This window comes from Macaca fascicularis, chromosome 3, assembly GCF_037993035.2.
Source record: "Macaca fascicularis isolate 582-1 chromosome 3, T2T-MFA8v1.1".
Classification (NCBI taxonomy): Eukaryota; Metazoa; Chordata; class Mammalia; order Primates; family Cercopithecidae; genus Macaca; species Macaca fascicularis.
The window spans coordinates 179,114,585-179,134,805 of NC_088377.1; the positions used below are offsets into that span (position 1 = coordinate 179,114,585).

The following is a 20,221-nucleotide window of genomic DNA, read 5'->3' on the forward strand; positions in this document are numbered from 1 at the left end:
TTATATCAACTCTGAATGTTCTTTCTCTCTCGTTTTAGTCATTTACTTTTATTTCTTTTCCGCTCTCCTGACCACAGCCCTGAGAGTTTCCTGGACTTTCTCATTTACCTTTGTCACAGTTGGGTGGAATCCAGTCTTTCCTGGATAGAACAGCCTCCCATCATGTGCTCACACCTTTTTCCTATGGTGAACATGTAAGAATGTTCATGCCTGGTCAGCATTCCCCAGGTTTGACTTTCCTCCCTGCTTTCTTGAGCCATGATGCTTGTCCTCTGTGAAACTCCTATGTAGTCCCAAATGAAAACTGATTTCCCAGTTGGGCATTCTCTCTAGGCACATTTCAAGAGTCTGCATCACAACTGCAGAAACATCATCTTTGTTTTTTTTCTGTTTTACCATGAAGTGGCGATGCTACACAAATTCCATTTATTTCCTAAAACTGTTGGTAGACAAGGTCTTCACTTAAATCAAGTAAGGAAAGGTATGATTTACTGTACTGTGAAAGCATGGCTACAGATTATCATCTCTGGGCAATAGCTTTCTTCCCTTGAGCATCTCTCAAGGGCGCTTTGCCTATCCTGGAGAACTAGTTTGCCAGGCCTATGACAGCATTTGGGGGACCTAAGGGAGAAAGAGCGAGACTACGGATCTATGTCACATCTTCACCATTATTACTTTAGCCCCAAAGCATCTCTAATTAAGTAAAACTGGACCAGAAATCTCACAGCACTGCAAATCTCCATCGACTACATAATCCTCTCTTTGTTTGCTTTTGGTCCTTCTAATTATGAATATTTCTCTTGAAACAATGAACAAAGCACATACAGTAAAAGAGAGCAGGCGAGAATGAGAGTGAGAGATGAAAGTTACAGCAACCACACAGAGTGGCATTGAAATGAGAGAAAGACAAACACATTCTCTATTCAAGTGGCCACAAACCCATTTAGGGAATGCCAAGCAGCCTCAAAGGTAACATTCACGACCAACAGAGGGAAGGGGTGCAGAAAGAGCAAAATGGAAGGAAGAAGACAGAGATGAGCATTGGTGTGGAGGGAAGGAAATAATTTCCAGCATGTAAATAATAAAGGCTGCTTGGTGAGTTCTTCATTTGTTACAAACTTCTACCAATTCCCTTTATTATCATAATTTCCCAGTCTTTAAGACTCTCCTACTCAAATATACGCATTGATGATCCCCGTGTGAGCAGTGCTTGAAATATCTTGTTGTTCTTGTTGTTTTTAAATAGATTCCTATTTTTAGGTATATTTGGCTTTTAGAAAATAGCACTGTTGAGGTTGGGGAGATATTGGTCAAAGGTCATATAATTACAGTTCAGTAGACTAAGTTCAAGAGATCCATTGTACAACATGGTGACTTTGGTCAATGATGATATAATATATTCTTTAAAAATGCATAGGGAGTGCATATTGAGTGTTCTCACCACAAAAATAACTGTGTGATGTAATACATTCATTGATTAGCCAGGTTTAGACATTCAACAATGTATATGTATGTCAAAAAATCATGTTGTACACAATAAATACATGCAATCAGTCAATTAAAAAGTTTAAAAACTAATTTTTTAAAAAAACGTTGTTTTACCTTTAGCATTTACAATTCCGTTCTTTCTGTATACCCTCCTCAGTTTGCTGAGTCTCCTGAACGTCTTTCGAGTTTAAAATTGTACTGCCACCTACTGTTAACTTTTAAGAACTGCAACAAAATGAGGGCAAAGGAGTTTGAAATCTGAGGAGAGAGATTGAGGAAGAATGGGCAAAAGTGGACAGTGGACACAGAAAAGAAATGGATAAAATAAAGAGACGGAGTTGGAGAAAATAATGCTTCACAAGCTTATTCATCCTGACAATGTGACCACTGCATTTTAGTATTTTGTAGACAAAATGAAAAAAGAAATAATTAAACCCAGCACAGTTGTGAAGCAATAAAGGATGGGTGGCTTGCCTTTAGAAATCAGTCTCTGCAATATAGTTGCCAGCCCAATCTCTAAAAACAGGGTGAAGAAATAGAAAAGGCACATTATTCTAAAATCCAGCCAACGGAGACATACCCGGAGAGCGAGGAGGAAGGGCCCTTTAGAAAAAGCCAAGCTGCCGGCTTTATCCTAGTGACTCTGGGAACCCTGGCCAACAGTTTCCGTTGAGACATAATCCATCTGGATTTTGTGAATGTGGACTTCTTTTTTTTTCTTTATAAGCATAAGTTGAAACATGAGGGAGCTCTGGATTGTGAAGGCAAGTCACATGAGGGCCACGTTTAGTCTTAGCACGTGGGGCTTATAAGGAAGGCACCTCACTTATCTCGTGATCCCGGATATGCAATATCTCCCTGTGGTAACTGAGTAAGGACTCAGCCACAGCTAGTTATTTTTAGGAAATCCAAATAAGGACTTCTGATCCCAGTTTTAGAAAATGGAAGACAAAACTAGGCGGGGTTGGAAGCTGCTTTGGCACCTCTGAAGATAACTGTAACATACCCAAAAGCTTTCCCGACAACATCTCCTCCCATCCCACCCTTCTCAGGAGCGAGTGGGAACAGAATCTAAACAGCGTCTGCTTCCTCCTGACTCTAATGTGTCTAAAGACAAGAGAGTTTCTCACTTATAGATCAGTTCAAGGAGCTCTGTGAAAAAAAAAATAATGAATGCAGATAAATCATAGTAATATTGAAAACAAGAAATTAAAATGGGCTCGACAGACTGTGAGAATAATTCAATTACTCCAGTGTTAGATATTAAGAACTGCTATGTACTTAACTCGATTCCAAGAGCTGTGGGAGGCACTTAACTTATAACATTTCATTTCCACCTTTAAGGAGATTCTAAGGGAATCATGGATTAAGACCAGCATCTCACAGAGTACTGGAAAAAACTGTTAGAGGATTGTTGTTCTTATGTGTGATGCCTGGCACAATCATCCAGAAAAGTTAAAAAAAAAGAAAAAAAGAAAAAGGCAGGGGGGTGGGAAATGTGGTCTCTATCTCCCTGATTTCCAAATACATAGTGCTAGCACGGTGTTGAGATATCTCTTGTTCTGATCTTCTTAGAGTTGGGGATTCAGAAGGCCTCAGAAGTACCTCAAAGAAGTCCCATGCCCTATATAACTCCCCAACCACCACCATTTCCAGTACGAAGATGACATCCCCTTCACATTCCTCAACCCCACGCTGAATATGGTAAGTGATGATTGCTCCAAATCCCAGCAACTTCAGATTCGCAGGCAAATATTTTTGAAAGTATTTCAAAATGATCGCTCTTTCATACTTTAGATCTGTTTAATCATATTATTCACCTAAGGCAGATACATTGAGAAAACAAGAGTTGGTGGAAGTTGGAGAATGCAGCAAATGGACCAACAGTCTATTTTGGAGGTGAGTGCCTGGGAAACAATTCTTCCTTGTCACTTTTCCTATCACTGTGCTCACCAACAGTGCCTACATCTTCCTAGACCCACCATACTTACCTTTTACTTTCTCACTTGTGAAATACCAACATTTCTCCAAGTCAGGCATTCAAGTGCATCTTTATTATTTTGATCTGTGAATTCCCTGGATCAAGCATATTTATATTCAAATTTGAAATATAGAAATGGAATCTACAGCCTACCAAAAATGGCCAACATTTTACATATTATTTTGTTATCACTATTATTTTGTTATAATTTGATAAGTACTAGGTTTAGTATAGCAATATAAATAGACATGTATCTATTTTGGTTTGACAGAGCACCTTTTCTATCAAGGGATGTTGTATGAATGGAACATCCTTCCATTCACCCGAAAAGCCTGCCTTGTTGAATGCCTACCATTCTAGGTATGGTGCAAAGTGCTATGGAGACAGAGGGAGAAATGCACAGTTTGGTCATCCAAGGAACTCACATGCTTTAAAGAGGGATCCAGTCAATACTGCCTCACATTCACAGTATTCCTGAAGTGTGAATAAACATGGCTGCCAGTTTTACGAATGTCAAAAGAAAGCCACTTAACACTAATATTTCCTCATGTTCTAATCATTGGCAAAACTTGGAACTCATGGCAATGAAAGGCAAGAATTTCCTGGGATTATTTCAAATAAAATGGATGTTTAACATTAAAGTAAGTTTGTTTGTTTTTCTTTTAATGTCATTCAAAAATAAGATCTGGTATGCAGGGAATTCTGTTCTGACTCTTCCACTAGCTCAACTTGGAGAGGCAAATTTAAATCCATTTCCTCCGAGTGGTTTAGGGCCTCCATATGCATAACTGATTGAGGAACAATTATAAAAATAACAAAGCAAAATCTCTTATTAAATATTTCACACACCCATAGGAACAGAGTGTTATTATGTGCTTGCCAAATAGACTAACTCACCAATTCATTTCAAACTCGAGGTAAGTCAGGAAGAAAAAGAAGAAGAAAGGTAGACATATGTCAGCTATCCTGTATTTTTCCGGCTGGAATGATTATTCGGGGTGAGCAAGATTGAGAGCAGTCAAAGGTAAGTAGGGATGTCAAAGGCAGGTAGAAATGGGACCCAACTATCTCAGTGAAACAGATGCCAGGAGCCATTTTTATCCTGACAGCACTGATTTCATCTCTAAGATACATTTCAGCAAAACCTGCATCCCACTAAGAAGATTAATTTTCTCCCACTTATCTGATTGTGACGTTCAAAGAATATTTCCAAAATCAAAATCGCTGTCCAATAGTCTGTCCTCCTGCTGAGAACCTGAAGCTTTCACAATAAGCACAATTACCCTTTGTATTAGGTTCAGGCCATAACCTAATGTCCAGAAGAAACTGAACAAAGAAGATAGTTGAGGACCAGAGAGGAATGAAGTTATTTCACTCATAATCAGTCTAGCATATCTGAGTTTTCAGAACAGAGGAGGTTTCTGGGCTTTATTTTCTTGATATAGTGATTCAGAATTGCAATTGCAGACTATACTAAAAAGGCCAGCTTTTCAGTTTAAAGTATTATTAGGTGTTTTGATATCTCCAAATAATTTTGGTTGACCAAATTTCCTTAAGCACACACAACATACAGGGATGTTGAACTACATCGAGTGTTTTCCATTATTTGAGAGACATTTCTGGTTTACACAATGAGGAAGGACAAATACTTATCTGTTCATATGTAAAAGATGAAGAAAATACACATAGAACCCCTAATAAGCCTATTTTTTTTTTCTTTGAGGCTGACATTTTCGTTAATTCTTTAAATATTCATCCTTTCTAGAAGTAAAAATGTTAAACCTAAAAAAAGCAGCAAATTCTATTTCATCTTGTTTCCAGAACACTCTATGCATATATCCATAATAGCACTTATTAGTAGGAATTGTAATAATTGGTCTAATATTTCCCCTTTAAATATAAGCTCTTCAAGGGCAATAATTATTTCTTCTTTAGTTTTATATCTTCAGTGCCTGACTTCAGTCACTGAAGGTGCCCAATATTGACTTGTTCAATACATGATGGACTGAATCATTTACGCTATTTCTTAGGATTCAAATGAAATCACAAATCAGACCTCACACATTATAGTTAAACATTTGCTAGCATTATCTTTCCTTGTCGCGAGAAATCCTCTGCCAATCATAAAAACCCATTAGTCATGTGTAGCTGATAGGGTACCAGATACCTGCCTAGACACAGTTATCTGGAGTGAATATCTGCCCTCTGTGTGGTTCACTACACTGTTTCCCCTGTGTCTTAGTCTAGTGCCAAGATATTATTTGTGTGACAGCCCGTTTTAGTTCTTTCAGGCCTAGGACTTGGGGACACGGAGAAAAAGTACACCTCTTTCAGTCATTTGGGGGTTTCTTACAAACTACAAAATCTAAGAACCAGAAAAAAGTTATTCTGATTCAGAAACAAAAGCAGTGTCTCCTAGCCCCTTTACCTGCCTGCTCTTAACCCATCTGACTCAGACTTGAGTCAGTCCTTTTCTCAAAGAAAACTGAAGAATAATACATCAGAGTTTTCATTCCATGCCTATTTTCTTATCTCATAGATCCTCAAGTGGCAAAATTCTTCCTTACCACTCAAATAGATTTTATCTGCTAAAATTTAAGTTAATTCCCTCCTTATTAATCTTCTGCCAAATGAAATATAGTCTTGTCACTAATCGTGGTGGTACAATTAATGATAAGAGCAAATACATTTCCAGAATCATGTCATTTTAAATAGAACTTCCTTGAACCTTGAAAATGTTTTTTTTAACTTAAAGACAAAATCATTATGGTCCTAGCAGTAATAATGTCAGTCAACCACTTCTCACCAATTCATTTCAAAATTGGTTCTCAAATATTCGTTATTATGTTCACAGGTTTTGAAGACACTGTACACATTATGTATCCTACTTTGGAATTACAGTCTTTCCTATAGGACCTGCATATAAGTAGGCATATGTATATCTTTCTTAAAATTATAATGTTTCTAAATGGAAACAGTCCATAAAAATGCAACCAGTTCCAGTAATGATAGAAATCTAATTCATCCTCTTTATATTAATTGCCTCTCACTCTGCCTGAGAAAAAGGGAAGGTGATGGATCTAAGGGACGATTTTAAAGTTTAAAACCATGGGAAAATGCTGAGAAGATCCAACAGAGCCAGGTCAATTGCAATTTGGAGGGGAAAGGGCTGCTTGGCACAGAAATGCCCTGAGTGACTTGGAAAGCATTGTGGGTATATGGGGAAAGCACTGTGGGTATAGTTCTGTTTTCAGTACTTTTTTCTTTTAAATCAGACTTCTCAGAATTTTGTCTTATTTATCTTTTCAAATAATTATTTATTTATTTATTTTGTATTACTTTTTTTTTTTTTTTTTGAGATAGAGTCTCACTCTGTCGCCCAGGCTGGAGTGCAGTGGTGCGATCTCGGCTCACTGCAAGCTCTGCCTCCCGGGTTCATGCCATTCTCCTGCCTCAGCCTCCCAAGTAGCTGGGACTACAGGTGCCCGCCACCATGCCCGGCTATTTTGTATTTTTAGTAGAGACGGGGTTTCACTGTGTTAGCCAGGATGGTCTCCATCTCCTGAACTTGTGATCCGCCTGCCTCGGCCTCCCAAAGTGCTGGGATTACAGGCGTGAACCACCGCGCCTGGCCAAACATTTTATTTTCGGTTCATCATCTGTCTGCTTTATTCTCCTTGTAACTGATTTCTCTTATTATCTTTTTTTTTCTCCCCTCTCATTTCTTTATGCTGGGATTCTTTTTCCAATTTATCAAATTGAATGCTTTGCTTATTTGCACACAATCATTTTTCCCTTGATAAATGAATTTACAGTCCTAAATTGTTCTATGAATACCACGTTAGCAGTGTCTTGAAAATGCTAATAAGTAGTATTTTCAGTTCTAAGAATTGAAAGTTTCTCTTTTGATTTCTTTTTATGTAGTGAGTTATTTGCCACTGTCAACAGGGTGTTAAAATTGAACCTTTCCTATCTCCCAAGTTGACTGGGGCCTTAAAGCTTAAAGCAATAGATGCTGATCATACCTAGATTATTACAACAAGCGTTCAGGGCTGTTTCAATTACTGTCTCATAAATACTCTAACTGGGAAGGTAAATGTTGCAATATCGAGGAAGCTGAAACTGCATATATATTCTGCAACACAGAAGAGCAGAGGAAGTTTGCTGCATTTTAAAAAATAATAGAATATTAGAAATCAATATCGAAATGGAGAAATAATTTATAGCATATGTATGATGAAATATTCTATAACAAAAATTATTAAAAACCCACATCTATCAATATGAATGAATTTCAAAAATACAATGCCGAGTGAAATGGCAAGTTCCAAAATATATGCATTATATAACACAGGCGAAAACAAAAATACAAGTTGAGTATCCCTTCTCCAAACAGCTTGGGACCAGAAGTATCTCAGATTTTTATTTTCTTAGGATTTTGGAATACTTGCATTATACTCACCAGCTGAGCATCCCAAATGCAAATATCTGAAATCCAAAATGTTCCAATAAGCACTTCCTTTGAGCATCATGTCAGCACTTTAAAAGTTTTGGATTTTGGAGCATCTCAGATTACAGATTTTCCAATTAGAAAGACTCCAACTTGTACAAAACAAAACCATAAAACAATGTTTTTGTTTGTTTGTTTTTTGTTTTTTTTTTTGTTTTTTTCCCCAAGATGGAGTCTTGCTTGTTGCCCAGGCTGGAGTGCAGTGGCACTATCTCAGCTCATGGCAAGCTCCGCCTCCCGGGTTCACGCCATTCTCCTGCCTCAGCCTCCCAAGTAGCTGGGACTACAGGCGCCCACTACCGCACCCGGCTAATTTTTTGTATTTTTAGTAGAGACGTGGTTTCACTGTGTTAGTCAGGATGGTCTTGATCTCCTGACCTCGTGATCCGCCCGCCTTGACCTCCCAATGTGCTGGGATTACAGGTGTGAGCCACCGCGCCCGGCCTAAAACAATGTTTTTTCCACTACTTTATGTCGTTTATGGCTTGAAAGACATAATGCAAATATAGAAAAACAACGACATAATAAATCAAGGTGGTTGGTACCTGATGGCCTTCTATATAATTTTTATGCTCATTTTGATTAGAACATAGTTTATATATGTTTAATAATTTTAAACTGAAGTTTACCACCATTATATTTTGTTTCAATCTCTTCTTTTAAAGAAAAAATGCTTAAAAATTAATTCTCAGCCATATTTACTTCTGGGTAAGTTTGCAGTTGTATATTTAATGTACATGCATAGTACCCCTATATTGTAGGATTTTTCACTTTACAAATGTAAAAGAGAAATAGAAACCAAAGTAAACCTCTGTGGCTCTGGTATGCTGACTTTGTATGGTCCCTTTGGGAAGATAGTGTAGGACAACAGAAAAAGCATGGAGTCAGAAGTCAAACCGACCTCAGGTCAAACCACACTTGTCATCTGAAGTGACCTAAGATAAATATTTTACCCTCTAGTAGCCTCAGTTTACTTATCTGTTAAGCAATGGCTAAATTTCAAAATTGTTGAAAGTTTATTTAATTACGATACAAAGCAAGTGGGAAGTATTCCATCAATACTAGTTATTACTAACATTGTTAGTTATTTCCACAACTGCAATTATACGTATTTGTGTCAGAGATGATGTCTGAAGGAAATAAAAAGATATTCTAAGAAATAAATGGACATAATAATTTTAATAAAGAATTAATTAAAAAGTTGAGGTAAGGCATCTAGTTTAGTTTTATTTTTAAGTAATTCAACGCAATTTTAATATGCTTGTGTCCTTTATGAGGCAGGAATTTACACCGAACCTAGTGGAGATGACTTGTCTTTGTTGCACGATGTCCGGAGAATCAGCTGGAGAAGCCGATAGGCTATGAGTGAATGTTTGAATGTCCCTTTGCTTGTTTTCAAAGTAATTTTTCAAGTTTTTTTTTTAAGTGTCTACTACTCTAGGGCATTTTAGAATTAAAGTAGTATAAATGACTGTGAAAACTTATAGCTGTCAATAGAAGATCAACCAAAAATTAAGAGAAATCCCTAAAAGGATAATATAACTCAAATAAACAGAAAGAGTTGATTTTGACATATGGTTTTAAGAACCTGGCTATTATGTAAAGTGGCAAATTTATTTGTGATTCGTGGGAAGAATATTTACTATCTTATATATAATTATTTTATTTATCATGATATGTACATCAGTATGTTACATATAGAAAAATCAGGACCTAGAAAACTAGATTGAGCTCATATTTGCTTTGTGGAAACAGACTATATACATGTACAACTAAAATACTCATCTGGTTTGTCTAGGCTTAATTTTATTTCTGTAGCTAATTAAAACTCTAATTTTCCAATAAGTCTGCCCACAGATAAATGGCCACTTTTTTAGCCATCCGTGGGTGGCTGACTCACCCTGGTTCACAAGCCTCAATTCTGTATAAAAAGGAAATGGAAAAACATCCTGAATTGTAAGCAATCAAAATGCCATCAGAAACTAACAACACAGTTTAATTAAAAAGAAAAATCCATAGTAATTCATTTTTGTTCCTTTCCCCTCTTCACACAAGAAAATAAGAGGTAATACAGAGAAGCAATTAAAATGCAGTCTCCTTTTGCCCTCAGGGTGTGTGCCTCGAAACTTTGCCAATGAAATAATTAGCTCCAAATTTCTCATTTCTTTCCCCTTCGTAATATTGAAATTGCTTCTGGTCTTCCTTCAGAAACAAAGCACTTCCTTTGCCTCTTTAGTTAACCCTAGGCTTCTAAGAATCTTTAGTAATCTCGTTATTCTATCAAAAGGCTAAGGCTGTGTGGTTACAAGGCCATTGTCACTATTTGATTAAGATCCCAGGTAAACTGAAAACCAGTCTAATTTCATGAACACACTGGATTTGTGTAACCTCTGAGATGGACTGATTGGCCTGAAATTAAAGAGTAGGAGCTCATGAATATATCTGTCACCAGGAGAGATGATAGGAAGGTGGATTCACTGAGCACGAAGGCATCAAGACTGTTGTGGAACTTCAGCATGCATCCTACACTCTCACCATGATCAGACCTCAAAAGAAAGCACATGTACTGTTCTGATCTACGAACAAATGCTTTACTGCTTACCCACAGAGACTGCAACCACAACATGGGCAGCACCTAGCTTTAGCCAACAAAACCATGTGGCAATATTGGGTAGAGCACACGTGCACAGGCTCAGGACTGAGGACCAATGAAACAGCAAGATAACGTGTTCACAAATGAAAAACCACGTGTCACTTTCAAGCTACTCATGATCACTCTCATGCATGTCTTTATGATGTGGCAAACAGGGACGTCTGATAAACGCTAGACTCCAGAAAAGAAGACCCTGGTGAGGTTTAAAGTATGGGGAGGTCCACATGCAAAGGGCTCAAGGTGGCTCAGGAGCAAGAGAAATGGAAGGTGGAGCTCCATGAAGAGTTTGGGGTAGATAAAAGTGAGCAAGTTGCATGGAATGTCAAACACAGAGTAGCACCTGCACAAGACAGCCTGAGCGCCATTGAAAAGAGAATCCTGCCCATTGGTGCACAGCCCACAGTACATCCTCTCCCAGCAATCACAGTGGCACAGAGGAAAAGAACAGCGAGAGGACTCTTACTGTAGCACGCGGGAGTGGCTGAGATCTTTCAGATCTGAGTCCTCATAATAGGGAGCTATCATCCCCAGCCCACTGTCACTCAGCATGCGTTTCCGCAGGGCAGGATTCCACCAGTCTGAGATCCTGAGAGAAAGAAGGGCACCAGACAGTTACGCATTCAAAGTCAGCCACGTGACTTCATCTCCACTTTCTGAAGATGAATCTTGCCTGTAAATGTGAGAGGCAAAATTCATCTCTATGGAATGTTTACCAGATACTACATATTTATTATTTCATTCACTTATCTCAACAATCATGAACTATTTGTATGATTCTGTCCCCTTTACAGATGAGAAAACTGATTTTCAAGATTAAGTCATTTTAAATGTGACATGAATAAGAAGTAATAGACCTAGTGTGGAAATGCAGATTAGAAAATAACAAAGTCCATCCTGTTTCACTGCTTCCCTGATCCTGGTTTAGTTCTGGGGAGGCAACTGATGAGAAATAAGAAAGGCACTGATTCAAGTCCTGGTGGATTTTCAGGCTCCTTTATTTTTGGAGCTAGAGCTAACAGAGGTCTAGCCAGGCCAAAGCAATTCCTTTTGGCCATTATTTGACATGAAGAAAACGACCATACAAAAAATTAGCCGGGCATGGTGGCGGGCACCTGTAGTCCCAGCTACCCGGGAGGCTGAGGCAGGAGAATGGCGTGAACCCAGGAGGCGGAGCTTGCAGTGAGCCGAGATTGCGCCACTGCACTCCAGCCTGGGCGACAGAGCGAGACTCCGTCTCAAAAAAAAAAAAAAAAAAAAAGAAAGAAAGAAAACGAAAAAGAAAAAGAGAATGACCAAGTGAGCAAAGACCAGGGCAATTTTTACTAGATCAAGAGCCAGAGGCCAGGTTAGGTGGGCTAACCTGGCTCTAGCACCTGCTGCTTCTGCAGTAGGACAGAACATTCTACCTTCTTTCCCCACTACTGATGGGTCTGACGCATGGATGTGCCCTGCGAAGGTGGCCTTCCCCACCACCTTTGGGGCTCCCAGGGGTGTATCAGGCTACCCCTTGTGCCTGTCAGCCTTCCCTCATGCTCTGACATCGTGGCTCTAGCTTCCTGAGAACAGCTTTCTATCTGTTCTACACAGCCACTTGTGGCCTCTCTTGTCTCCCCCCAGACTTGGTACCTACTGGACATCAACTGCCCCTGGCAGAGTGAGAAACCACTCACAAATAGCAGCAGTGAAGCAAAAAAGTGAAAAAAAAGTAAATCAAGTGACAAGGGGAAAACAGGGATGAAAATGACATTGCAGTTGTGCTAGCCTAGTGGCCTGTTTATTCATACTGTATGAGGATGTGTATACCATTTGCATTAACTATTTGGGTACATTGTGTATGGTTTCTAGAGCAATTCTTATTTCAATAATTCAGGCCCCATAGACCAGTAAAACACTAAATTTCACAAGGGCAAAGATTCTTATCTGTTTTTATTTTTGTACTGTTATTCCCCAAGTGCTGACACTAAGACCTGGCACACAAAATTCTCTAAATAAATAGTTTTGAATTACTGAAATAACCTAGAAATATTAATTATGTTTTGGTGATAGAAGATGGTCATTAAATGCATGGGCTCTGGCATCAGGCAGCCCAGGACTGTATCTCATTTTTTCTACTTATTTTCTGTGAAATACTAGGCAAGTAACATAACGCTTTAGGTCTCAATTTTTTAATCTATGAATTAAGAATAATTGTTCCAAATTTTCAAGGTCACTGTGGAATGATGATGATGATGATTATTATTATAACATTCTATTTAATGCGTGTTTTAAAAATGCCAGGAATGACTTTAAGTGCTTTATCTGTATCAATTCTTTTAATCACCAAACAATTCTCTGAGTGAGGATTATTATTATTTGTATTTTACAGATGAGAAAATAAGCACAGAGCACTTAAGATGATTAAGTCACTATGAAGTGGTGGTAGAAATAGAAGAGAGACACAGGACAGAGCTCCTAAAAAGTGCTTGGTACATCATAGTTATTATACAATCTACGTGTCTCCAGCAGCCTGGAAATAGCAAAGAGGAGGAAGAGGAGAAAAACTGTCAAATCACCTGTGTCAATTTTTAATGTAGATAACAGAGTTACTACAAAAGTGTAAGCACAAACACAAGTACTAGTGTTTTCTAGGTTTGTTAGGAAGAGTTGCTGTGATGGAGAAAAGAAGGCTTGGACATGGTGCAAATCTGGTTTTGTGTTTCTGCACGGCCATTCATAAGACAGACTTACAATAACCACTCTAAGGAAACCCAACAAGAAAATCTACATTTCAAAATCATTTGATGTCATTACAATGATGTCAAGTTCAAAGGCGAACCAGACATGGATGTCACCCTGAGGCCAGCCTCACAGGCAAGGAGAGGCACACTCACCCCGAGGCTTGCTCCACCACCAGGTCAGGCATGCCCGGAGGTGTCCCCGCTGGCTGTGACACCACCATATCTGGGTCCAGAATAAAAATCTCATCTTGGGAAATCTCCATCACAAAGTGCAAATGTTCCTAAGGAAGAACAAGAAGTCTGTTGCATGAAGAATAACAAAACAAGTATTCTTGGTCTCGAGGAATAATGAAATTCTCCAACATGTCAAAAGATCACAGTGTGTTGTCAGAGCTTGATCAGCTGATGATCCCCCCCAAAGCTGCGCTATGGCAGGCAGTGGGAGATGGGGAGAGATGAATCCCCTTGGTTCAGGATTTCCAATTAATCAGGATTTTTTTAGGTATATCTAGAAATGGCTGGCCTCATCTTCCCAAATACTATTAGAGAAGTGACACCCACATACCATTGACCCAGTGAGAGCGTATGATAGCCTGGACTTCCACCCCATCATCTGGTCAAAGCTAAGCAGCATGGTTAACATCTTTATCATTAGGTTCAATACTGTACATTTTTTTTCTAGGATAATTCAGATAATGGGAGGACTTCTTAACTTGGGCAAAACCATATTTTTTTTCTCATCGCTGACCTCTAGGGATTGGCAAATTGAAACTAAGTAGTCTAGTTATACACTTGGGACCTCAAACTTGCTAAACAGAAATGAGCTTAAAAAGACATACAAAATTTGGCTAAGAAGGAGTAAAAATATCTTTGTGAATGAAAATTTGGAGTATAGGCTGGTGATAATGTCTACAAGTCAACTTATTTTCTGTACTCATTTGCAAGATCAAGCCGTATCATCTTGAGTCCATAAATCATAAAACATGTGAAGATAAATAAAAGACTCATAGCTTAGGTTATGAACACCATTCCAAAATTTGTAAGTGTCTCAGTGTGTTTTGTTAGAAAAATTTATGAGATTAGCTACCAACAAAGTACATTAACTTGGGAATTTTTCACTTTTACAAGCAGGCTGGAAAAAAACTTACCTGAGATCTGTCTATTCGATAAAAGCGATCAGCAGAAGTTGCTAGGGGAAAAAGAAATGCAGATGGCATTCAGAATGTTCTGTAATCTGGCATCAAATTTATAACCTTCTCTTCGACTATGCTGGTCAAAACCCCTACATGATGGTCGTGCTAGTCTCCAGGCCAGTCCCTAAATCTATTAAGAAAACTTCAGCACTTCCATGCCTCTGCCACTGCTATTCTAAGGCTTAGAAAGCCCTGGCCATTGCCTCTGCCATCTAAATCATACTTGTCTTTAAAGAACTAGCTCAAATGCTTCTGCTTCTGTAAAACCTTTCTCAGTCCCAACCTCCCTACCCCAGACAGAATGTATTGACCCTGCCTCCATGCACATTTACATTTTTTAAAACTTCTTATACATACTATCTTCACAGATAACCATGAGACTAAGAGACTTTGCCTCTTTAAAAATCTGTTTCATTTAATCTTTTATGCCTCCTGAAATTAGCACAGGATCTTAAAGAAAGTCAGGAATTGCTATATATTTATTAAGTAAATAAAGCTAGAAAAAGCTATGGTTACGTAGACTTCTCAGGGAAGTGACTTCCCATTTTGGAAAACGGCTTGAAGATTCAGGCCAGGGACCATATGTGGTCTTAAATGAATCATTTCACTTTCAACCTGCATCCTTAGAGCCATGTCTGAAGGAAGCCAAAACAGCAAAAAAATTATTTAAGCATTCTCTAAAAGAGATTGAGCTGCATCTATGGTATGAGGAAAAAAAAAAAAACCTAAATTAGAAATTTTAGGTTTCTAGAAATTATTTTAAATATTCTTAATATTAGAAAGAACTATCAGCTGCATTTCGCGAAGCTCAGGTGGGAGAACTACTTGAAGCCAGGAGTCTGAGACCAGCCTGGGCAACAAAGCAAGACTTCATCTCTACAAAAACAATTTTTTTTAATTAGCTGGGGATAGTGGTATGCCCCTGTGGTCCCAGGTACTTGGGAGGCTGAGGTGGGAGCATTGCCTGAGCCCAGGAGTTCAAGGTTGCAGTGAACCGTGATCATGCCACTGCACTCCAGCCTGGGCAACAGAGTCAGACTCCCATCTCAAAAAAAAAAAAAAAAATCAAACCAAAAAGAATGATGTGCTTCTCACTTACATCTATCTAACAAAACCCAAATATTATAAGTAGATTTTCTACAAAACAAACAGCACAAGAAAGAAAAACTCAAAATGCAAGTAATTATTTTAAATTCACAAACACTTAATGAGTAGCTTCTCTCCAAAGGGGACTGAACTAAGAAACCAGCCAATCATCGTCCCTGCTCTCTAAAATCTAAGAATAGAATAAAATCTGCCTTGGAGAAATTGACTCTATTTTGTTCTTTTAAACCATGACTGCAATTACCTTTCAAAGGTTTTTTTAATAAACCTATGGAGTGAAACTACATCTGGGTTAAGACTGTTAGCCACAACAGTTGTAGTTTTATCTAAGACTTTAGATAGAACATAACATAAATATTTTCATAATTTTCTGAAATACATGTTGTTCCTCTACAAATTCAGGAATGACAAATGATTATGTTTCTCATTGCTATGGAATAAAGAAGCTGGAGGGAAGTCCTCAGAGGCAGCTGACGAGACATTAACAAAAACTTGCATCATGATTTGTGTGGGTTAGATCTCATATAAATACAAGTGGCCATCTTCATAACACTAGAAAAATATGCCTATGGCATTTAAAGTGTTCTGTGATCTGGCACCAAAGTTATAACCTTCTCTTCCACTATGCCAGTTAAAACCCTTACATTCCAGTCATGCTAGGCTACTGGACAGTCCTTAAATCTTAATAGATCTCTGCTGCTGCCATCCTAATGCTTGCTCATACACTCACAAATCCTGTCATACTCATATTCACGTTTATATCCTCTCAGACGCTCACCCAGATAAACAAAAAAGAGGTCTGCAATGAAAACCGTGTCTCCATATGAACAAGAGAGAGAATGAGTAGTAGATACATTGGGTAGTATGTAAGCATGAATATACAGAGGTGAGAAGGTATGCAATATGGGTAATTGGATAGAAATGTAATATCAGGCAGCATCTAGGAGACAGATATTTGAGATAAAAACAGACTCATTAAACAACCATAAAATAACTAACGTGTTATGCATGCAATATGTTGTGCTGATCCAAGCAGATGTGAATGCAACTGAATTTTTCTACCTTTCTCCAGAAATGTATACATCATACTGCAATAATGGTCTCATAAAAATAATATGAATGTTCCATCAGATGCAAACAAGATAGAAATTAGTATCCATCCTATGCTTATAGAATCCAGCTACTGGTCTGAATTAATTTAAGGCAGGCAGTCAAGTTTTAAGAAACGAGGGCTGATGAAAAGGAAACATCAGCCTGAGCAACTTGATGCTGAGTTCAGCCAGAGTTAACCAAGTTGTGTTGAGGGAAATGACTTCAGGAAAGGACAGGGCAACATTAGTAGGTCCACATTGTTCCGCACATAAAAACCAGCCATGTGGAGTCACAAGAAGGCTTTCTGAAAAATATTTTGGAAAACTAGAGTCCCCCCTATCAATTGATGCCTTGCTCTTCAACCTCCCCAACTCCCATGATACCCACAAGAAATGCAGAACTCACCATCTAGGAAGCACCACCGAGGGGAGAGCCTCTGTGCTGAGAGAGCCCTGGGGAAGGAGGTTTCATGGTCCTGGAAAGAGACACACACATTCTAGTGGCTCCATTTCAATAACCTGATGGGCTTCCCTCACTCAGCATTCTGCCATCCTTTCCTACACAAAGCACTGGTGAGAAGACCAAATCACATTTTTTTTTCTCTAGGAACAGAAAGAAGGGCTCTGCTTTGAAATTCTTTCACATAGAAATTTTAAAAATAACTCCCTCATAAAATTACCAGGAGGTTCTCAATTATTCCATTAAATATTTTCTATTATTCCATTAAACATAAATAATCTATTTTAGGACATTTACTTCTTATGGGAATTTCTTTCTTTCCCTTTGTGAAGCCAAGGAACGAGTGACAGCTGGCTGTCATTGACACCTAGGTCTAAGGCACTGGCACAGAATGAGAATGAATCAAACGTTATCTACTGGCCACATGGGACATACAGTACGTGAGAAAAAGCAGCAGCGATCCATACACAGGGGCTGTTCATCTACATGGGAACAAAATCAACCTTACACCTTGAGGTCATCTCTAACCTCAGCCTTCTCCACTGAACCCAATTACAGAGGAGTAGACAAGGAAGAAAAGTAGTGCCAGGTTAACCAATGACAAAATCACTCTGTCCAACACTCACCCAAACTGCAACGTGCTCATTCACCTGAGCATTTTCTAGGCGTCTCACGTCTGTGACCTCCCAATTACCCCTCCCTATTTAACATCAAGTCTGCCTGACATAACTGCCATCATTCTTTCCTCTGAGTTTGGATAAAAATATGTCTCTTCTCTTCAAAGCCAATCACTTAATTTAGACTCTAGACTATCTTTCTTTCTCCTTTGAACTTTATTTCTGTAGCATTATTAAAATCCACTCATTAATTCTTCTGCTCTCAATAGCTCCCTCTCTTCCAAAATACATTCCCCTCAGCTGATCTTGTTACATCTATTTTTTATTGCTATTTTATTTATATTTTATTTTTTGAGACAGGGTCTCACTCTGTCTTCCAGGCTGGAGTGCAGTGGTGTGATCATGGCTCACCATAGCCTCGGTTTCCTGGGCTCAGGTGATCCTCCAGCCTCAGCCTCCCAAGTAGCTGAAACTGAAGTTGATATATCTTTTGAAAATCTTCTTAAACTCTCCTTTCTTGCCCTTCCAAACGCCTGAAGCTTATGTTTATTATCTCCTGCTCCAAGTCTCACTTACACGCCTCAGACATGACCTCTAGAAGCCTGGCCTCTGACCTCCCGGGCTTCGAAAAACTGACCTTCCAACAGATTGCCAGGACTGGCTTGCTTCCCTGATTTACTACAATTCTCAGTTCCCAAACTTCCTTGAAGTCTCAGAAGCTTTTATTTCTTATAAAGAATTAAGGCTATATCCACGAAACAGAAGAGAGAACTGGCAGATTGAAAACTGAAAGGATTTTCTCTTCAGATTCCAAACTTTTAAAAATTAAACATTTTCTCTACTAAGAGAAGCCTGTCAATGATAACCAGGGTGGAAGGAGAGCACCTTCTAGTTTACAACATGTGATTTGGAGCATTCTAGCCCGGGTTTGCAGTGGAATTGAAATCACTGACAGAAATGGGACAAATGAGGGAGGCCAGGTCTCTGAGGGGAAGACACTGGGAGTCTGGCCCTTATTAGGGATTTGAAATGTTCGAATGTAGGGAGCAACATTGGGGTGCAACTGTGCAGGCAGCAATAAAGACGTGGCAGCTGAAGCTGCAGGTGTGGATGATCTTGTGTGTACAGAGGGGACAGGAGAAGAAAACAGGAATAACATAGAAGTAATAAGGACCCAATCAGAGGTTGTACTGACTTTCTTGGTAGTTACTCAACACTCCCTGCTGCCCTACTTGATCCTCAAATAAAGCCTGGGCTTAAATCACTTGTTCTCAAAGTGTGCATCAGCTGGAAACTTGTCAGAAGCACAAATTTCCAGGGCCCATCCCAGGTCTACAGAAGCACTATGGGTGGAACCCAGTAATGTGTTTTAACAAGCCTTTCAGATGAGTCTGAGGATGTATGTGAAAGAACCTAACATTACCAAACAAAAGGGAGGTATCTTAGTAAACTAGAAACATTGAGTGTATGGAGTTTTACTCTAAATGAATTCTGTGAATTAAATAATTGATAGAGGAAAAACTGGTCTCATTCAGGAATGCTACCAAAATCTGTATTTATAAATATAAAATATATCCATATAGCTATAGATACAGAGATACTATATACTACATATAGAAAAAAATATGTTACATACAGTCTCTCTTGCTCTATTATGTATATATATTCTATATATTCGTGTATATATATTCTATATATACGTGTATATATATTCCTCTTTTTTGAACTGAATTTTCATCCTGATTGTTGAGCTAAATGAAATCTTGACATGTGCTTAGTAACTATTTATATGAGAATTATGTGTAATATTTTGAGAATTATATTTTGACAAGTGTGACATCTTGTTTTAAAGGAACTTAAGGTACTTAATGCATTTTTGTAAACCAGATAAAGCTGCTGACGTCTCTCAGTTGGGTGAGAAATGTAATTATAGACCAATAAATTTGGAAGTGATTCAAAATATTTAGTGGCAACTATGAAAGCTAATAAATAAAGAGATTAAACAGAAACAGGATTATCTTCTCTATGAATAAAGGAGCTAAAACACAAGGACCCTTTCTGCATTTTGATGTTGAATATGCTGCAGAGGACACTATAAAAACATATCCTAATTTCCCTAGGTAAAAATCAACAGAAAGAATACAGGAATGCTTGATTTATCATTTTAAAAACCTAAGGATCCATCACACTATCTCTAGGCTATTCTAATTACAGAATATTGGATGTTATTTAGTCTAGGTTAATAAAATCCAGATTGAGGCACTGCCTCAGCAACACAACTACCATAGGTTGGTAAGGAAATATAGATGGTGTGTATCTTTTTATGTGCAGGTGGCTGTCTGTCTGGAGAGTTTTATGCCCATGCCTGACTTTATTAATGTAGTTCGCTTTTGTTCACTTATTTACT

At 38.4% G+C, this 20,221-nt stretch overlaps 1 protein-coding gene and 1 long non-coding RNA gene across 33 annotated transcripts in view; one reads left to right on the forward strand and one right to left on the reverse strand.

Moving 5' to 3' along the window:
• Window positions 1-20,221, reverse strand: part of DGKI (diacylglycerol kinase iota) — a 459,668-nt gene that overhangs the window by 61,594 nt on the left and 377,853 nt on the right. For 27 of the 31 annotated variants that reach the window (XM_015448096.4, XM_015448091.4, XM_065542616.2 and 24 more), the window contains 4 exons: window positions 17,144-17,213; window positions 14,498-14,538; window positions 13,503-13,630; window positions 11,096-11,218 (listed from right to left, as the gene is read on the reverse strand). In XM_015448096.4, the coding sequence (XP_015303582.2) occupies window positions 11,096-11,218; window positions 13,503-13,630; window positions 14,498-14,538; window positions 17,144-17,213 (362 nt within the window). The remainder of the gene's footprint in view (window positions 1-11,095; window positions 11,219-13,502; window positions 13,631-14,497; window positions 14,539-17,143; window positions 17,214-20,221) is intronic. The other 4 variants (XM_065542619.2, XM_074036055.1, XM_074036054.1 and 1 more) reach the window with 1 other exon arrangement.
• Window positions 3,063-4,108, forward strand: LOC123572289 (uncharacterized). 2 transcript variants are annotated; one of them, XR_006696717.3, is made up of 3 exons: window positions 3,063-3,192; window positions 3,314-3,387; window positions 3,741-4,108. It is a non-coding gene; the product is annotated as an uncharacterized lncRNA (long non-coding RNA). The 2 variants fall into 2 exon arrangements; XR_012432914.1 differs by having other exon boundaries at window positions 3,830-3,941.